Genomic DNA, 17,646 nt, shown 5'->3' on the forward strand with positions numbered 1-17,646 from the left:
CGAGCGGCGGGTGCGCGCGCAGGCCGGCTCCCCTCCGGGTAGGCAGGGTTCCTTATAGGCGGCGCGAGTCCCCCCACACACACAATGTCGGTGTCCCCCGTGAAGCGGCAGAAGATGGAGTCGGTGCTGGACCAGCTCAAGCACCACACCACCGTGGTGGCCGACACCGGGGACTTCAACGGTGAGAGGCGGTGGGGGGGGCCCCTGTCACCGCACCGCCCCCCGCCCCCCCCCCCCCCTTCGCAGAGAGTGGGTGCGTCCGGCCGAAGGGTCGAGCGCCTGAGGGGGAGCGAACCACCCTGGCGGTGGGGGGGCGGGGGGGGGGTCGCCGTGCGCTCGGGAGGCGGCGGGGCCGCGGCCTCTCGGTGCCGGTCGCGGCGCGTTGCGCAAGGCCGGCGTTGGGAAAGGCGCCGTTCGCTAACGCGGGGCGGGGGCGCCGCGGCCGCTCTCGGGGAGCTCCGCCGCAAGCAGCGGGTCGGCGCGGGAAGGGCCGCCCGGCGCCGGAGGCCGAGCGGGCGCCCAGCGCGGTGCCGCGGAGTCCCTGCCCGGGGGGCGCCCCGTACGCGAGGCCGCGGCTGCGGTACGGCTTCCGCGAAGGGCAGCCCGGAGGTGTCCGGCTGGAAAAGGCGCCGCTGCGTGGAGCCCGTGGCTTCCCCGGGATCCACTGTCCGGGCTGCGGAGTCCCGGCCTCTGTGAGGTCTGTCCCGGCGGAAGGCGTCGAGCCACCCGGTCCCGGGTAGCGCCCAGGGGAGGCTGAGCGGGCAGCAGCCCGCCAGCGGAGCCTGCAGGGGCCGGCTGCTTCTCCTCCTCCTGCCGTACGCTTCGCTTGAACGCAAGCCTCTGCAGCGTGTAGGGCTGAGGCAGTTCCTGCGGCACGTCTGCCAGCCCCCCCGAGGGGTTTTGTCCCAGTTGACCTGGAGTGTGCGCAGACCCCGACGTTCAGCTCCATGTGCTGTTACTAATAAGTGCCAGGCTCGACAAGATAAGCTCCGTGGGGCTAACGAAGTTGGGTTTTTCCAATAACCAGTGTCGATTTGGTTTTTTGTTATTGTTTTTTTTCAAATGGCAGAAGCAAGGCAGCTGTGAAGCAAATAAAATAATGCACGAGTGCTTTTGTTTTCCTTATCTCATGAGAACGAGCAAGCACGCTCCTTCCCGAGGAAGGGAGGTGGTGTTCGATTATAAAGCCGCCTGTTCTGAAGCTGTCGCTGCCCGAGCGCCTGCACAGGCGGGCAACTTTCTCGGTACATCAGAACTGAAAAATCCCTCCCGAACGTCTCTGGGTTCCGCAGAACAACGCTTCTTGAATCCTGTTCTGCCGTCACGGAGGCCCGCGGTAATCTGCTGCTTACCTAATCCTACAGGGGATGGATAAACAATCCTAAATGGCAACCGTCAAATGCCTGATATTAGTAAATTTAAGATGAAGAGTACACAGGGGTAGCAACGGCTCAGACGCGCCTCGTGACGCTGTCTGCCTGTCTCTCCGTACTTGCGCTGACTCTAGGTAAGGTGTACGTCAAGCGCTTTGCGTTGCCTGATGAGGGAGAAACTGTTACTTGCCTTTAAGAGTCTGTCTGACGTGACAGACAACCACCGTACCATGAATGGTATGGAGCACCGGCACAGCTTGAGCAAGCATTGCATCGAGGGAGCTGGAAACACCAAGGGACTGGGTAATTTAGCCTTGTCAGATTTGTGTGCCTTCGAGGAGCGACAGACCTGGCTAAAGCCCAGTGGGTGCTGAAACCGCATGAATTTAAAACATCACGCTGTCTACCCTGGTTTCAAAAAAGCATAATAGGAAATAAAAACACTTCCTGTGGTGGCCAAGGGGGTGTTTGTGTCCGGGTGGCAGCGAGGAGGCCGAGCACCGCCCACGGGGAAAGTTTTAACAAGCTCCTTGAAACAGTTTTGCAGTTGATCTGTGGCTGCCTGTTGTCACCTCTGGATCCTTCTTACAGTCAGAATAAGGCTACGGTCAACATCCAACTCCCTCTTCAAGTTAAACACTGATGCTGGTTAAGGTGCAGTTGTTGCTAACACCAGTTCCCAGTTTTGTTTATAGATAAATGTGTTGGTACGGTGCTGTGTAGGAAAGGATGCTGGTTCTTGAAGCAAGTACCTGCAGTAAGTGGTGGTGGCTTCTCCAGTAGCTGCACTAGTTTGGCTTTTTAGCTAGGCTGGACCAGTATATACTTATTCTTGCCTGGCTTTTTTGTGCTCACAATGAGGAAAGGTGGCACAACGGTCACGGACCCCCCGCTGAAAGCCTGACTGCACACCTAAAACGCAGGTGGCTGACTGCCTTCTGGCAAGCCTGAAGGAAGACAGAGAGGAAAACTGGGTGAGAGAGAGCAATTTACGTGTGTTGCCAGAGACCCATTAGGGTCTTCAAGTGCTGTAAGGCTGGAGAGGAGTAATAAGCTCTGTCAAAACAGACTTCTCTAAAACAGTGCGTGTGCTTCAGAACTGAGTTTCACTAGCGTACCGCTTCATTTTAAGCGGTGTCCATGCGAATTGAAGCGTGTTTTGGAGGCCCTGTTTGTATAGAGTGGACTTGCTCCAGGATCATGATCATTGCCTAGGAGGGAGCTATGGAAAAACAATACTTATTTTCTTCTATGACTGAAAAAATAAAGTTGCACACTCTAACTTGGCTTTTCATCCCTGTGCAAAAATGCTGAGGAAAATGAGCTGGTAATAAATATTTTGTTATTTTTAACATTTAGCTGTGTTAACAAGGGAGCTTGAAAGCAGAAATTGCTGAAGGGCCTGCAGAGGCTGTCCCCCATTTGCTGAGTCAGGCTCTGCATGCCAGGCAGCTCAGCAGCGATTAGGGCCAGACAGTGTGTGGTCATGGCCCACTCTGGTAAACAACTGGTATCACCTGAAATAGGTGTAGTCCAGGGCTTAAGGTAAGCCAAAGGTTCAAATATCTCCCACAAGGAAGGAAGGCTGGGAGTAAGAGGACGTGACAAGAACAGATACTAAGAAATGGTCTGCAACTGTTTGAAAAAGTTTTAAAATGCAGTAAGGCTCTAGCAGCTTTTCTAACAGAGGAGTTTTTCTCCTGTTTGGGTTGTAGACAAACCAAAACCCCAAAATCTAACTGCTAGAAGGGAAGAAAGATCCCCTGGTCTTGACTTTCCCCCTGTGACTCCTGGAAGTCAGCTATGCTGGTGGGTATGACATGGACAGATGTGAGAAGTTGCAAATTAGTACCACTTCTCTTCATCTGTCACTTCTACGAGTTTATTTCTTTTGGGCAGTGTCTCTAGTAGTGAGGAAACTTTGCTGTGCCTTATTACTGTAGCTCTGTTAACCTTGTTCTGGTACTTCTGGCACAAGCCAGCTTTCAGGCAGTGGTATTTAAACACAGTGCACTAGTCTTCCGCTCTGTCACAAAGGCTACTATCCTACAGCCATGTTTAGGTTCTCACATATCTGAGCAAAATCCTTTTAATTGCTCAGGCCTGCTGATTGTTGTAAACAGGCTGTTTTTATTTCCCTAGCAATCGATGAGTACAAGCCCCTAGATGCCACCACAAACCCATCTCTGATACTAGCTGCTGCTCAGATGCCAGCTTACCAGGAACTTGTGGACGATGCTGTTGCCTATGGGAAGAAACTTGGCGGGTAAGTAAAGAGTGGTGTTTTTTTTTATCTTGGGAGATCTGTATTTCAGATGCCTTATTTATACAAATAGTGTTTAGTACTACTAGCAATGTACTTATGTACTCATAGGTGTATCTCCTGCCCCAAAAAGCCTCAACTCTTAAAGAAAAATTTCTCATGCTCATTTCAGATGCGCTTTGGAGAAGCGCATCTCGATTTACCAGTTCTCACGTGGCCTTCTAGAACTGCTCAGGAAAACACTCTTTGAGTTGACAGCATGACAGGAAATGGTACCCAAAGGCTAATAGTGCTGGTGGAACACAGAGGGCAGAACATAAACATGGAGCAGAGCAGAAGTGGCTATTTGAACTCTGGAATTTAATGTTAAATGGGCTGTGAAATTTGATCTTCAAATCCATGGCAAGGTGTGAATGCACTTTTGTTTTCCTCATAGAAATGATTTTGCTCTTTGTGGTTTTCAGGTCAGAAGAGGAGCAGATCAAAAATGCTTGTGACAAACTTTTTGTATTATTTGGAGCTGAAATATTGAAGAGGATACCTGGCCGTGTGTCCACAGAAGTAGATGCAAGGTTGGCTCTTTTTCCTCTGGGTTACCCTGGATATTTGTACATACAAAGAGAGACATGATGTGAGTTGGAGAAAGATGTTCTTGACTAGACAGCTCACTGTTATAAGGCTAGCAAGAGTTTATATTGTTAATATTTGTTTAACTAGAGAATGGATTTTACTTAGTTTGCTTGATTGTAACTTGGTGACAAAACTCTATGAAAACAAGTAATACTGAGCTGGGATTTTTGTAATCTTGTTGTTGTTGTTCTACCAAGAGATCTGTTTTAACAGTTTATTTCAAGACTTGCATAGGATTTGTCTGTTAACCTACTCATTGCCACTTCACTTCTAATGCTCAGCTTCTGCATTCATTATGAAAAACTTGAGGAAAACTTTGAAACTTTCTCAAGGAAAGCTATCTTGAGCTCTGGATCCTCTGAATCAGAGTGGCAGTGCTGTCATACACCTGCTTGATGGGCTCACAATCCAGGAAGTATCTCTGAGAACAAAAACCTGCTATTGGATATAAATGCTGATAAAATGGGCAGTGTTTTTCAGTGGGGTCGGGGGGGGGGGGGGCCTTTAAAAAAAAAAAGTCAGTTTTAAGCAGTCCTACTCTTGTTTCAAAGGTTGTCCTTTGATAAGGAAGGAATGATTCAAAGGGCCAGGCGCCTCATTGACCTTTATAAGGAAGCAGGAATTGGTAAAGATCGTATTCTCATAAAGCTCTCTTCAACATGGGAAGGAATCCAGGCTGGCAAGTAAGTATTTCTGTACCCGGTATGCTGATTCATAGCATGCTTCTGCCTGTTCACAGGCACCTGACAAATGCATTCTCCACTTAAAATAAAGAATTGTTTTGAAAGCACTGCACCAGGAAATCTGTTACTAGGGCTACAGCTAGGAAGCAAGGTTCTCTGCTACAGCTTTCTGTTGAAACAGGAAAAGTTTGTTCATACAAGGGCCAGGCCACAAACAGAGTTTCCTGAAATATCATGCTAAGTTGTCTGCTCTTGGTTCAAGGAACAGCATTAAATAAAGCAGAGCCTGGCAGTGCAAAACATTTGCTGTTAGCTTAAAACTTTAAAGCTTATAAACTGTACCACATTCCTAATTTAACTCAAGAAATTCAGTAGTTTTAACCTACTAGCTTGTTACTAGGATATAAATTCAGTAGGTGAGCAAACTGCTGTTTTAAGCCAGCCTGTGTCTGCAGGGTTCTGGAAGCAGAGTATGGGATTCACTGCAACATGACCTTGCTGTTCTCCTTTGCTCAGGCAGTTGCCTGTGCTGAAGCTGGAGTTACTCTGATTTCCCCATTCGTAGGACGTATCCTGGATTGGTATGTTGCAAATGGAGATAAGAAAACCTATGAGCCTTCAGAGGATCCAGGTAAGCTTTCCGTTTACCATATTGTTAAAAATACAACAGCTACTCATTCAAACTGCAGTTTACTTGTATAAATCCTCTTAATGAAAAAATGTTGGTTTTGAGCATGTTCTAAATAATCATTTATACTTCAAATGAATTATTCTGAAAGTTGCCGACTTCTCCTTTTTAGGAGTCAAGAGTGTCACTAAGATCTATAACTACTACAAGAAGTTTGGCTACAAAACTATCGTGATGGGCGCTTCATTTCGAAATACAGGAGAAATAAAAGCACTTACAGGCTGTGACTATCTCACTATTTCACCCAAGCTTTTGGCAGAGCTCAGCAAAGAGTATGTCAAGTTAACTCCCACCCTCAGTGTAAAAGAGGGTAAGTCCACTTCCGTGTAACATGGGCTTGCTCGGTTTCCCTTTCTTCTTGAATGTTAAGAGTATGTGGTTCCAGTCAGCTCTGTGGTGCTTGCTTCCATTCCGCTTTCAGGATAAATACTGATCCGTTCTGATGGAAATACTGTAGCCTCATTACAATAGTACTGCTTCAGCTGCTGAAACACAGTTGCTACTTTAGGGTCGCGGGTCCCACCAAGTACGCTACCTGGAATTACGATAGGTTTTGGGTGTGCCTAAATACTGTCTGCCCTCTCCTGAGAGGATGGGGAGAGCAGAAGGAACTTTATACTTCATATGCTTGGGATGAAATTTTACTGAACACTAGTAAAGATGCCAAACCTCATTTCATCTTATGTTAATGTTGCATCAGTGATGCAGTTAGCTCTAGACATGCCAAAAGGTATCTTCCTTCTAGAAATTAATCATATGCAAGACTAAGTCATTTGATGTAGTGATACTGTGCCACGATGCTTTTGAATGTATGTTCCCGTTGCACTACTCTTGCTTTTCTGTAGCCTTATTAAAATGCTACTTTACGACTCAGAAGATGAGATTTGTGCACAGCTGTAGTCATGGGTTGCTGCTTACAGGGTGCTAGCTGGCTTGTAGGCATGTTATCAATTGAGCTTTTGTTAGGTACTTGCCAAATAATCAAAGACCTCATTGTTCAGCATATTTGCTTAGAATGTCTCACTGCTGTAGGACTGTTGCATAATTCTTGATAATAGGCCTGAAAGTACCGTACCATTCAGAAGCGGATACAAGATAATGGCATACACATAAACATTGTATTTCAAGAGAAACCGATTATCTAGATGACTTCCCCCAAACCAGATCAGGAGCATTTTCAGTCTTGCAGCCCCAAGTATGCTCATGTAGCAAGTCATGTTGAAAGTGGTGTCTGAAATATTTCAACAGCTGGAGATGGTCAGAATCTTGAGACTGTTTTAGGAAGCCTGTGGTATTTGATAATAAGCTGATAATATGGGTTGTTTCTTTTTCAATTCCCCTTGCACAGCTCAGGCATGTGAGCTTGAGAAGATCCACCTGGATGAGAAGGCATTCCGCTGGCACCATAACGAAGACCAAATGGCTGTGGAGAAGTTATCCGATGGGATCAGAAAATTTGCTGCAGATGCAATTAAACTGGAGAGGATGTTAAAGGTAGATGTTATATCGTGCTGCCTCCTGCCACCTCTCGTGTTCCTCTCAAGTACTGCAGCTAACCTGCAGTTCCTTGTGGTATGGGTAAGGATTAGGAACCTGTAAGCAAGTCCAATCAGGTTTTTATACAGGCGGTACACCTTACATAGGACAGGCAGCTAGCAAACTGGCCACCTAAATTAAGTGAACTTGGTAAACTCCACTGCACCTCAAGAAAGAATTCATGCTAGATGTATACAGCCACACCTACTGTTTGAGGCCCAAGGCAGTGTTTAGCCTGGCAGCTAATCAAGATAACAGTACTGTCAAAGTGAAAAGTCCTTTAAGTCTAATTCTAAACTTGCTATCTGTCAGCAGTGGTACAAGACACATAAATAATCGTCAGACAGTGAGCTGGAAATAAATCATGCTTGTACTTGGCAGTAGGTAGGAGGCACCAAGAACTGATATGCTGAGTATAGCCAAGCCCTGTGAAAGCTTCCTGTCAGTTTATGGAGAGGCTTTCAAATGGGATTAATGGAACTGTGTGTTTTCGGGGGGTTAGAGAAATACACACCAAGTATACCTGATCTAGGCACTTGTTCTTGTTGACTGACAGCTACTTAGTAGTGACTTAAGCCTGCATTGCTAAAGCACAGTCCAGTTCCCAAACTCTTACTCAGCTGCTGTATGTTTACTTCTCTCTTTCTAGGAGCGAATGTTCAGTGCTGAAAATGGAAAGTAGAAAAAGCAGCATTCTCCTGAGGGGTCAAGGCTGAATGAGTGGATCACCTGAGGTTAAATGGATGTACAAATGTCTTACCTGTAAAAGTCTTAGGCTATGTATGGATAGATTTCTGTATCATGCTTTTTTTATCAATTTGCAAAGGGACAAATAGAATTTCAAGTTTTTGTGGCACTTTTGTCAATACATGCAAATTAATAGAGACTTTTTTCGTAATGTGCTCATTTCACTATTTTCAGTATTTTAATTTTTTAAATTTTTGTATTAAATGCCTAATTAAGTCTACACTCCTAACACGTTAAGAAAGCAGTTTTGTCTCTTATGCTGTCTCACTGTGACTAAGGAGAAGACACAGGTTTCAAAAGCCCTCCTTGGTACAAAACCCACAAATACTCTTACAAGATGCATAACCTATACTAAACCAACTAGGTTGGTTTAGTTCCTCTCCTCTTTGTGCGAGACAAGAACAAGCAATAGGACAAGAGGAAATGGCCTCAAGTTATGCCAGGGGAGGTTTAGACTGGGTATTAGAAAAAATTTCTTCACCGAAAGGGTTGTCAAGCACTGGAACAGGCTGCCCAGGGAAGTGGTGAGTCACCACCCCTGGAGGTATTTAAAAGACATGTAGATGTGGCACTTAGGGACATGGTTTAGTGGTGGACTTGGCAGTGCTAGGTTAATGACTGGACTTGATCTTAAAGGTCCTTTCCAACCTAAATGATTCTAAGATGTTCCTGTTTAGATGTAGACACAATTAACTGTTTCATTATAAAGTTGCCTCTTTTAAAAAAAAAAAAAAAAGGCAGCACTAAGGCTACAATACTATTTTGTAATATAGTCACTGAGGCTGTAATACACACATGCTATATCTAGCTTGAATAATACAAGAAAAACAAGCCAGGGGAACAACTGATCACTACAATCAGTGTGATACAGCAGCACTATTGTCAGGACCTTGCCATAACAACCTGGGAACTGTTGTTTCAGCTGAAGTGACAGCCGGCTGTATGCTCACAAACCAGATGCAGGTCTGACAACAGAACCGTATCAGACATGTCTATGTGGTGCTGCACTCCCAGCCTTGCCCTGGACCTGCCCACAAGTGGGGAGACTGGCACTATTCCCAACCCTGAGGGAGATGAAGCTGCCTGAGGGGACTGATCTAGACCCCTTTGCTCCACAGGTGTAGGTAACAGGGAGAAGCAGGCCACAGTGGAAAGCAAGCTGTCCACAGGGAGGTGACCTTTTTCCCTTCCTTTCAAAGGTCAACCTAGCATTGAAAGCTTTACCCTGCCTCCACTGTGCCACACAGCCATCTGACCTACCACTGCTGTTCGAAGTGTGCACTGTGATTTGGGTCACTACAGTCATTAAAAACTGTTAACAGACTATTTGTATCCTGCTGAAAAGGGAACTGAACTTCAAGTACAGCAGAGGTGCCAAGTACAAGCAGTCTCTGCTTTGGATTAGCTTTCTCAACATCTGTTTTCTGCTCCAGAGTATGAGATGAGGAGAGGTCTAGCTTCCTAGCAGACCACAATTTCCAAAACAGGCAAGTTTAGCTCCAACTGTTAACAGTTACACAAGTATGAAGTCGTGACTTCCTCAGGCAACAGAATGAGGCTTTCAGCCAGCCCAGAATTACACTTCCCTGTGATAGCTTTAATAAAGCTGCATAGCACCATTGTGAGGCTGACAGCTGCAGAGATGATAGACCAGTGAGACCCATGGCAAGCCAGAGCAATCAGATGACTTCTGAAAGGTAACATAACTCATGAGCAGGCACTTCCACATGTTTTCTAAAAACTGCTATTACAATAATTGGAACAGATGACAGGGTAGGATGGGGATCCTCAGCCAGACAAAAATATTTCCCCACAGCAACAAGCCTGCTTAATCTAGCAAACTGTGAACATTAAACACAATGTCACTGATGAAGAGCTCAGGTATTTCCCATATCCTGAAGAGGAAAATCTGGGGCTGTAGAAGTGGCAAATACAAAACTGCTGTATAGAGAGGTCTGTGCAGCTGCTGGTCTCCCTGAAAAACAGATATTTCTTCCTCATGTTCACTGACAGGTGATAACCTCTCTACAGGCTGTAACTCCACCTAAACAGCTGGATGATTCTCAGCCTGCCATGGCTTGTCTTACACCAAGGTAAGCATGTCCTAATGCCAGACTTCTTAGCAAAGGAATTAGGAGGCACTTCAGGCTGCTACTGCATTCTTACAGATGGAAGGGTTCAGGCATGATTATACTGCAGAGAAGCTGCGTGAAGCCAAGCTACCCAAGTTAGCACTCAGCCTGGCTGGTCAGTCTTCATACGAGCTTCATTCTAGATGTGACACAGAAGGACCATCTGTCTGAACTTTGCACTTACCAGCCCACTGGTAACAAAAATCTTTTTTTTTAATTTTTATTCCTTTAGCTGAGTCATTCTGAGATTTGTACCTATTTGGCATTAAAAAATAAATAATTCCAGGGCAATGCAGTGCTGTCAGATAGCCCTGGGGCACCCACACATCTCTTCTGCAGAAGAACATGGAGAGCTACATGCCAGTTTCTTGAAACAGCTCAGTTGTGCATCTGCATCTGATGGACAATCACTTCCCTGCATCTGTCCTAGGCTTTAGCTGCTACTAACAAAGGGTCAAATCCAGAAGTAGCTGGATTTGACAGTAGTTCTTTGATATAGAAGCTACTTCTCTCACAACCAAAACCAACTCACTTCATCTGGACCAAGACCGGGTCCTAGGAACATGACCTGGTGGTTACAGCCCAAATGGATGGTGGTTATCTAGGGATTAATCCTGCTCCAAAAATCCTTTGCAATCCAGTCCCCTTCCTTCCACCTTGCTTGCAGAGTACATATTCTATTTCACAGGACTTCTGTATTAGAAGTCTTCAGGAAGACCTGCTGAGCCACATCTGGTGAATACAGGCAGGGCTCCACTGAAATCAGCAAAGTGGCATCGGTTTAAACTCCCCAAAAGGTCTTTACCATTTTGTGTAGAACTCTTCAGAAACAGAAGTGTTAGTTGTCACTGACAAGTCAGTGGGGAAGCCACATGTTTATGAAGATGCAGTTCTTTCAAACAGAACTAGGAAGTAGACAACGATCAAAGGAATCCAAGGTTACCCTCTGACTTACATTCTGCAGGTGGACTGCTGCTGTCCTTTCAGACTGCCTGAAAAATGTTTTTTTCCCCATTACCAGCAAATTTGCTTTTTGCGCACACACAGCATCACAGCACAGGTCAGCAAGTGACTTATACCCAGCTCCTGAAGACTCCAGGCCCTTACAGAGACAAGCGTGACCCACGTGTCCGGGTGCAGTGTCACACTGCAATGTTTGGAGTCACCTCTGGCAAATTACTTTTCTTCTTAAAAAAAAAATAAAAAAAAATCCAAACATTCACCTCAGAGCTGCTCATCTTCTCCCCAGTCCTACCAAGTGCCCTACAGAGTTTTTAAGTGGGTTTTGGGTTTTTTTTTTCTGACACTGCTGCCTCCCTAGCAAGTCTCCTCTAGCAGCACGAAGATGCAAGGACCTGACCGCTAACTGAACCACCTCCACCCTCTGTGAATCTTTAGCCTGCCTTCTGATAATGACCACAGACAGCTCTCTGACTCTTCCGCTGATCTGCAATGCGGAGCGCAGCTGTCTGGATCCTTTCTCATTTACAATTTAACAACATCACACGCCTGGCAAACTGCCAGCCTCCCTTTCCCCATTGAGGTTGTGTGAGTGGTGCCAATTGGAGCCCAAAGACCTCTGTGCAAAGGCTGGCTCCAAGCCCTTAAATAGCCCAGAGGGGAGGAAGCAGCTATTCTGGTCCATGGATTGAAGCCATCAACATAAGCTCACCCACCAGACCCCTCCATCCTGCACTTACTCAGCAATCAAGTCATTCTCATCTGAAAGCTGTGTCCTTGATCTCTGTGGCTACCAAATAGCTCAGGAAACGCCTGGAAGGTGCCTGGTCTTTGTGGATAATCCTGCTGCCCTTGGGAAGCACATTCCCTATGGCATCTCATACCTGGGATCCTCTTTTAGCCTGGAGTCCTCCTCCTGTGAGAAGACAACCCAGGTGGGTCCCTTCTCAATTTAACCTATTTTGCATCTTTCCCTCTTACTATAAGAGAACTCCAATAGAGACTCCTTAGACTTCTCCAAGCACAAGGCATTATGGACCCATTGCTTAATCAAAGCCCCTATGTAGGTTGCTAGTACACACCAATAGACTTCGAAATGCAAATGCTGTCATGTGTGTATGTCATATTTTATATCGTCTCACATCCTGGATTTTGGTTTATGACTACTAGGACAAAAGCCCTGTCAGTGCCAGGGATGAACCATCATGGGATGAGAATGCAGGGAAGTCTCCAAAGAGGGTACCCACCTCCTTACTATCACACGAGTAACTGGTAGCTCAAAGTGACAAATGTGCTGGACTGCTCTTTTCTAGGTGAGGTCTGTCTGACAAATTGCTGCCCTTTCACCTTCCCCAAAGCCTCTTTGTTCTGGAGCTTTCTCAATCGGAAAGAAACCAACAATTTTTCTAAAAATATCTCCCAGTCAGCCCTAAAATACTGATGGATCAAAGTTGGTCACTTGAGAAACAAGGAGCCCAGTAAAAGCTTTCTGCTCTGGAATCGTGTGTCCCAAACCCTGCTGAGCTGACACTACCACATGTCTCTGTGAGCAACCAGCCTGCAACCATGGCAGGGTGGGAATTCAGGCACACAGAATTTGGGGGCTTGCTGCTGTGAAGCTGGGCAGTCAGAGGCTTTGAGCCTCTGCAAAAAATACCCCTTCTTCTTCCTGGAAGAGACAAGTGCTCTGCACCCTCACACCACCAGCAGAGCCCCGGGATCTGTCACCTCACACAGCTGGGACACAGCTGGCCAGGGTCAGTAACACCGTGGGGTTCAAACATAACTCTGAAGCACTCCAAAAGTTGCTCAAGACACAATAAAATACTGCAGTGAAAGGGGAATAGGAGGCAGGAAAAGGTGCCTCAGTAACAGTCAAACCTTACTCTGCTTACCTATAGACACATGGTCCCCCTCAAGAGCTGAGGGGACAGGAGATGAACAAGTTATGCTTAAAATGTTCACTGTCATAGGATCCCTTACCTGCTCTAGTAGCAGCTGCAGTTTCCCATTTCAGCACTGGGGCTTCTTCTCTTCAGCACAGGCGAGACGTTTTGAGGTGACTGATGTACGTGGCTAAGTCACAAAGTCCACACTCATTCTGAAATGGAGCACAAACCCAACAACTACATAAGCCTTCAGCCTGTATGCCTGTTTATCCAGTCACACAGAGCACCTTTACCCCATAACTCTTCCCCAACTTCATCTCTCTTCAGGACATGAAGAGATCTCTCCCAGGATATCTGTCTGAGCCCAGCTTACAAACTCCTCCTAGTGGCTTCCCAGATCTCCATACCTCCTCAGATTAAGAAAATGGGAGCAGGAGATGCCTGTTGTCTCCCAGCAAGATTTTTAGCTATCACAGTCACAAGGACAAGCTCGGACGCAGCAAGTAGGGGCAAATAAAATGTGTGTGTGTAAATTCCAAAGAACCAATACATACACTTTAAAATTTGATTTTAAAATGCCCTTGCACTTTATTAAATGCACCCAGAGCCAGTAATCCTTCCCAACCACAAAGGCTAAACCTTTCCAACCCCTTGGGATAGAAAGTCTCCCTTTTCTACCACCTGCTCTACACCTGAGCCCAATTACCAGGCCCTCCTCACAAGACAGGGTTCACCTGGGCTCCCCCAGCCCCATGCCAGGAGAAGAGTCAGCACAGAGGGCTGCCATCAACCCCCCTCCTCATGGGGCAAACTTCTGCAGTATGCTTCCTCCAGGTGTTTGTAGTCTAAGTGCCAGACCCCAGGTTCAGGCCGCAGAGTGCTACAAACTGCACGTACGCATAAGGTGGTAGTTTGCCCTCTGAGGCGGTCAGGGAGAGAGACCCCACGCTTCAAACAAAGCAGGAATTTCTCTGGGTTGGGCTGAGAGGGGCCAGGCCTGACTTGAGGGGGGACTAGCTGCGCAACCATGCTGATAACGCAAGGGCGAGCAATGGTGGGAAGCCCACATCTGAGTTCATGGACACCTCCTGCAACTGTAGGGAGAGTGCAAATAGACCCCACGAGTCCGCTGGCATACCAGGCTGGAAAAGGATGTTCTGTCTATCCTCCGTTCCCAAATTCCAAGAGGAAACAGTGCTGTATCTCCCCGTACGTGCAGGTCTTGCCTACGCAGCGGGATCCTGTAAGTTTCTGTGCAAGTAGTGCCTGCCATCAGAGATCTTGGCATTTATCAGAGTCCTGGAGTATTCCTGCAAGAGAAAAACATTCATTAAAATATTAGAGCCTCCAACAACAGCAGACTGTATTCAAAGCTCAGCTAGCGATCTGAATTGATATTTTAAACTCCTATGTTCATTGTAATTCTCATGCAGGGCAATAAGTGGCAGAAATATTAAGAAAACAAACCCCTGGGAGAAAGCAAACTTTGTTTAACAGACTGTGGAGACAGTTTAGTTTGGGAGCACAGAATACAGCTGGCAAGTAAATGATTTCTGGTTTGCTCACGGAATTGAAAAACACACACAGAAACGTGCAAATCATGAAACAAACAAATTTGGGACTTAGGAGAAGCAGGATAAATGGAAGTAAAAAGCTGAAATACCTTTTATTTGGGGTCAAATGCAACATTTCATCTCCTGGCTTTTTCTGCAGCCTTTAACAATATATATTAGGTATATTTCAAAGAGAAAATGTGAAATAACCAATTTCAGTGATTTTGCTTCTTGGCTAAAAAAAGTTTGTCATGTTCAGTACAAAGCTGTGGAAAATGTGTTCAATACAAAAGTGCAATTTGTAGCAAATTAAAAAAAATAGAAGATAGATAATCCCAAGCTCAGCTCTGGTCTCCCTATGGCACGTTTTATTATTCATTCCTTAAGGTACATAGCAAGGTAAGAGCTAAGAGCCTCGTTGTAAGGGCTCCTGACACACAGATGTATAAAAAAAATCCAGTCCTTGTACTGAAGAGACGCCCAACTGCAGGCACCCAACACTTCAGCAGTACGTTAGGGCTGTCCCTTGCCAGGCACTGGCCAGGCTCGGGGTCTCCTGCTCTCATCCTGATGCCAAACGGGGCTCTGCAACAAGGTTGAGCCCCACGAACCACTGCTCCAGCCCACAGCATGGCTTGAGGCATTGGGAATTAAAATCAAAGCACATGGCTCACAGTTTCAGATCTACCATGCAGCCTGACTAGACCTATAAATAATATTTAGTATGAGATAATATAGGAAATAGCTTATGATAACTATTAGAATAGGATTAGATACAATTAGTAGTTTAAGTCTATACAAGTAACTATTAATTCACTGGCAGCTCACATCAACTTGGCTTTACTGCAGCTTATGTGGAAGTAAAAGGATCAGGAAGTTTTGGAAGGACAAGCCAGGTAAGGCAGCCAGTCCAAGGGCAAAAGGTGTGAAGAAACTGCTGAGCTCTTAGGAGCCATGGAATACAATTTTTACCTTATGATATGATTTTGCCCAATTATTTTATACAGATTTATCTACTTTTATACTGGAAAATAATAGAACAGAGATTTGGCAGCACAACCATTCCTCTCTCTCCTTGAACCAATGTACATGTAGAGCATTCCCCCACAGATACCCAAAACCATCCTGAAACTAAGGTATAATGGATAGGTTTTGTCCTCCTAGATAATTTCTCCTTAGATCAACACTAACAATTGTCTGAAAGAACACTAGTATTCTCCTTTTTACTTTTGTTTCTCTTTTCATTCTCTGTTCACGTTTTGCATAAATTTAATTTCACATCGCTCATGAATTTGCTGTATCTGTACTGCATTATTATTTGTTTTCTGTATTGCATACCTTCGTTGGCAAGTAAAATCCTTTTCATCTGTTATCATGAAAGCTAACTCTCTTTGAGGCCGGGTGCTCAGACTCATAATTTCCCAGCTGACGTCTGGAGGCCAAGCCTGTGCTTCAGCTCTGTCTTCCTTCTGGTTCAGGAAGGCTGTGCTCAGACATAGGATGGGATGGGCTTGGAAGAGACACATCCCGTGGAACTAAGAGCTGAGGATTTCCCAAGGCAAACAGTGACCCTGACAGCCAAGCTTTGGATGCAGGAGATCCATCCATACAATGCTTCAGGAACAGAACGGAGCAAGGCTCTGAGCTCTGTTCCTCTGCAGTTCACTTTTAACAGCTACATGTATCCCCAAGGACATTCAGTTGTTATGTCACACAATTTGCGTAGAAGCAAAAAATCACAAAAGTCTACTTTTATATAAGAAAATAGTGCCATGGCTTGGGGGGGGAGAGGTGGGGTGGGAACCAGCCTCTGCTAGGTCAACTACAGGATCTTGGGAAAGTTACTTATTAAAATAGCTGAACTAGAAATCTCCTTGTTATTATCATTAATAACAATTAACAGCTCGGGCTTCAATATCGCCTAAGTGACGTGCATCTCTCTTGCTCCTTAAGAACAGCCTAACCAGTCAGACTGTAGATCCATTTAGCATAGCGTCCTGCCTCCAGCCAGGGCCAGCAGCTGCTGAGGAAGATCTCCACAGAGCAAAGGAAACAGCCCTAAGAAAACACCATTTGTGCTTTGCTTTCCAGTGGAAAAGCCAGTGGAGGACTGCTTTTTTAGGATCAGAAGACCTGTATTTCTCAGCCCAGCCCCAGACAACGGGGAAAGGATCAACCTCCTGCCATATGAAGAGTTTTCCTTTACAGTGGTATCTGCCAACACAAGAGAAAGGTGACCAAACCAGCTCCAGCAGCATGCTTGGACTAAGCCTGGAAAGGGACTAATCGTGTACCACTCACCAATTGCACAGTGTCAGGCCCTAAGCTGCAACACTACCAAGAAACAACTATCGTAAAATGCAGGATCAGCACCAATGATCTTCAAAAGGCAACAGGACTCTCCCCAAACACCCGTGGGCCTAACAGCCCGTAACTGCTATTATATGTGCATTAGCCACACTGTCAACCCTTCATCCGATTGGCAACTGCTGTTTGGCCTCCTTCTGCCTCTTTTGCTCTTTCAAACGCATCAGTAGCAACTATGAGGTTTAAGTTTGATGGTGTTGCCCACCCTGGGGACTTGATGGCTCATCCAGGCAGGGCTGAGGCAACACAGTCATGGCTGCTGCCTGGAAAGGAGGCAGGGTCAGGCTCCATCTTTTCTAGCTGCTCTCTACAGGGCTGCTGGGCTTCATGGCTTTAGCCTGGAAGTCTTGGAAACTTTATACAGGAATTGTATGATCCAGCATTTGTATTTGAAGAGAAAATTTCTCTTCTGCTGGGAAAATAAGTAAAACCCCTCCACCATCCAGAAAGCAAAGGCAAGGCAAGCAATGCATGACTCTGACCCAACAGCAAGGTTGGTTTGCTTTTGTGATCCATGCAGGAGTCCAGCTCTGATGTGGGCACAACATCAGAGGGTCACCTCAGCATCCAACACTCTTTTCTTGCCTTTCTGCAGGATAAGGGACTTGCAGGTCCCGAGTCCCTCAGGGTTGCGCATGTGGGGCCTCACAGAGGATATCTGCACAGCATCTGTGAACGTTTCTGGGAGAACAGGCCCTGTCAGGCTTCTGTGTGTTTAATGGCCACTATGCTGTCAGGGTGAGGATTGTTAGAGGCCACTGTGGGCTCTGCTGCTCAATTTTCATTTCAGTATAATTGAATGAAGCTTACAAGCTGACCTTTGGT

General features: G+C 46.1%; 2 protein-coding genes across 2 annotated transcripts in view; one reads left to right on the top strand and one right to left on the bottom strand.

Moving 5' to 3' along the window:
* Window positions 1–8,059, top strand: TALDO1 (transaldolase 1). Its single transcript, XM_072863880.1, has 8 exons — window positions 1–181; window positions 3,516–3,639; window positions 4,101–4,208; window positions 4,818–4,949; window positions 5,405–5,580; window positions 5,750–5,947; window positions 6,986–7,131; window positions 7,823–8,059. The coding sequence occupies exons 1-8, from the start codon at window positions 85–87 to the stop codon at window positions 7,853–7,855; spliced, it is 1,014 nt and encodes a 337-aa protein (XP_072719981.1). The 5' UTR covers window positions 1–84; the 3' UTR covers window positions 7,856–8,059.
* GATD1 (glutamine amidotransferase class 1 domain containing 1) overlaps window positions 4,041–17,646 on the bottom strand; it is a 27,739-nt gene continuing 14,133 nt past the window's right edge. The window contains exons 8-10 of the mRNA XM_072863881.1: window positions 14,040–14,211; window positions 12,996–13,113; window positions 4,041–4,234 (exon numbers count right to left, since the gene is read on the bottom strand). Coding sequence (XP_072719982.1) covers window positions 14,193–14,211 — 19 coding nt within the window. The 3' untranslated portion in view covers window positions 4,041–4,234; window positions 12,996–13,113; window positions 14,040–14,192. The remainder of the gene's footprint in view (window positions 4,235–12,995; window positions 13,114–14,039; window positions 14,212–17,646) is intronic.

The sequence above is a fragment of the Ciconia boyciana genome, chromosome 6 (assembly GCF_034638445.1).
Source record: "Ciconia boyciana chromosome 6, ASM3463844v1, whole genome shotgun sequence".
Taxonomy (NCBI): domain Eukaryota; kingdom Metazoa; phylum Chordata; class Aves; order Ciconiiformes; family Ciconiidae; genus Ciconia; species Ciconia boyciana.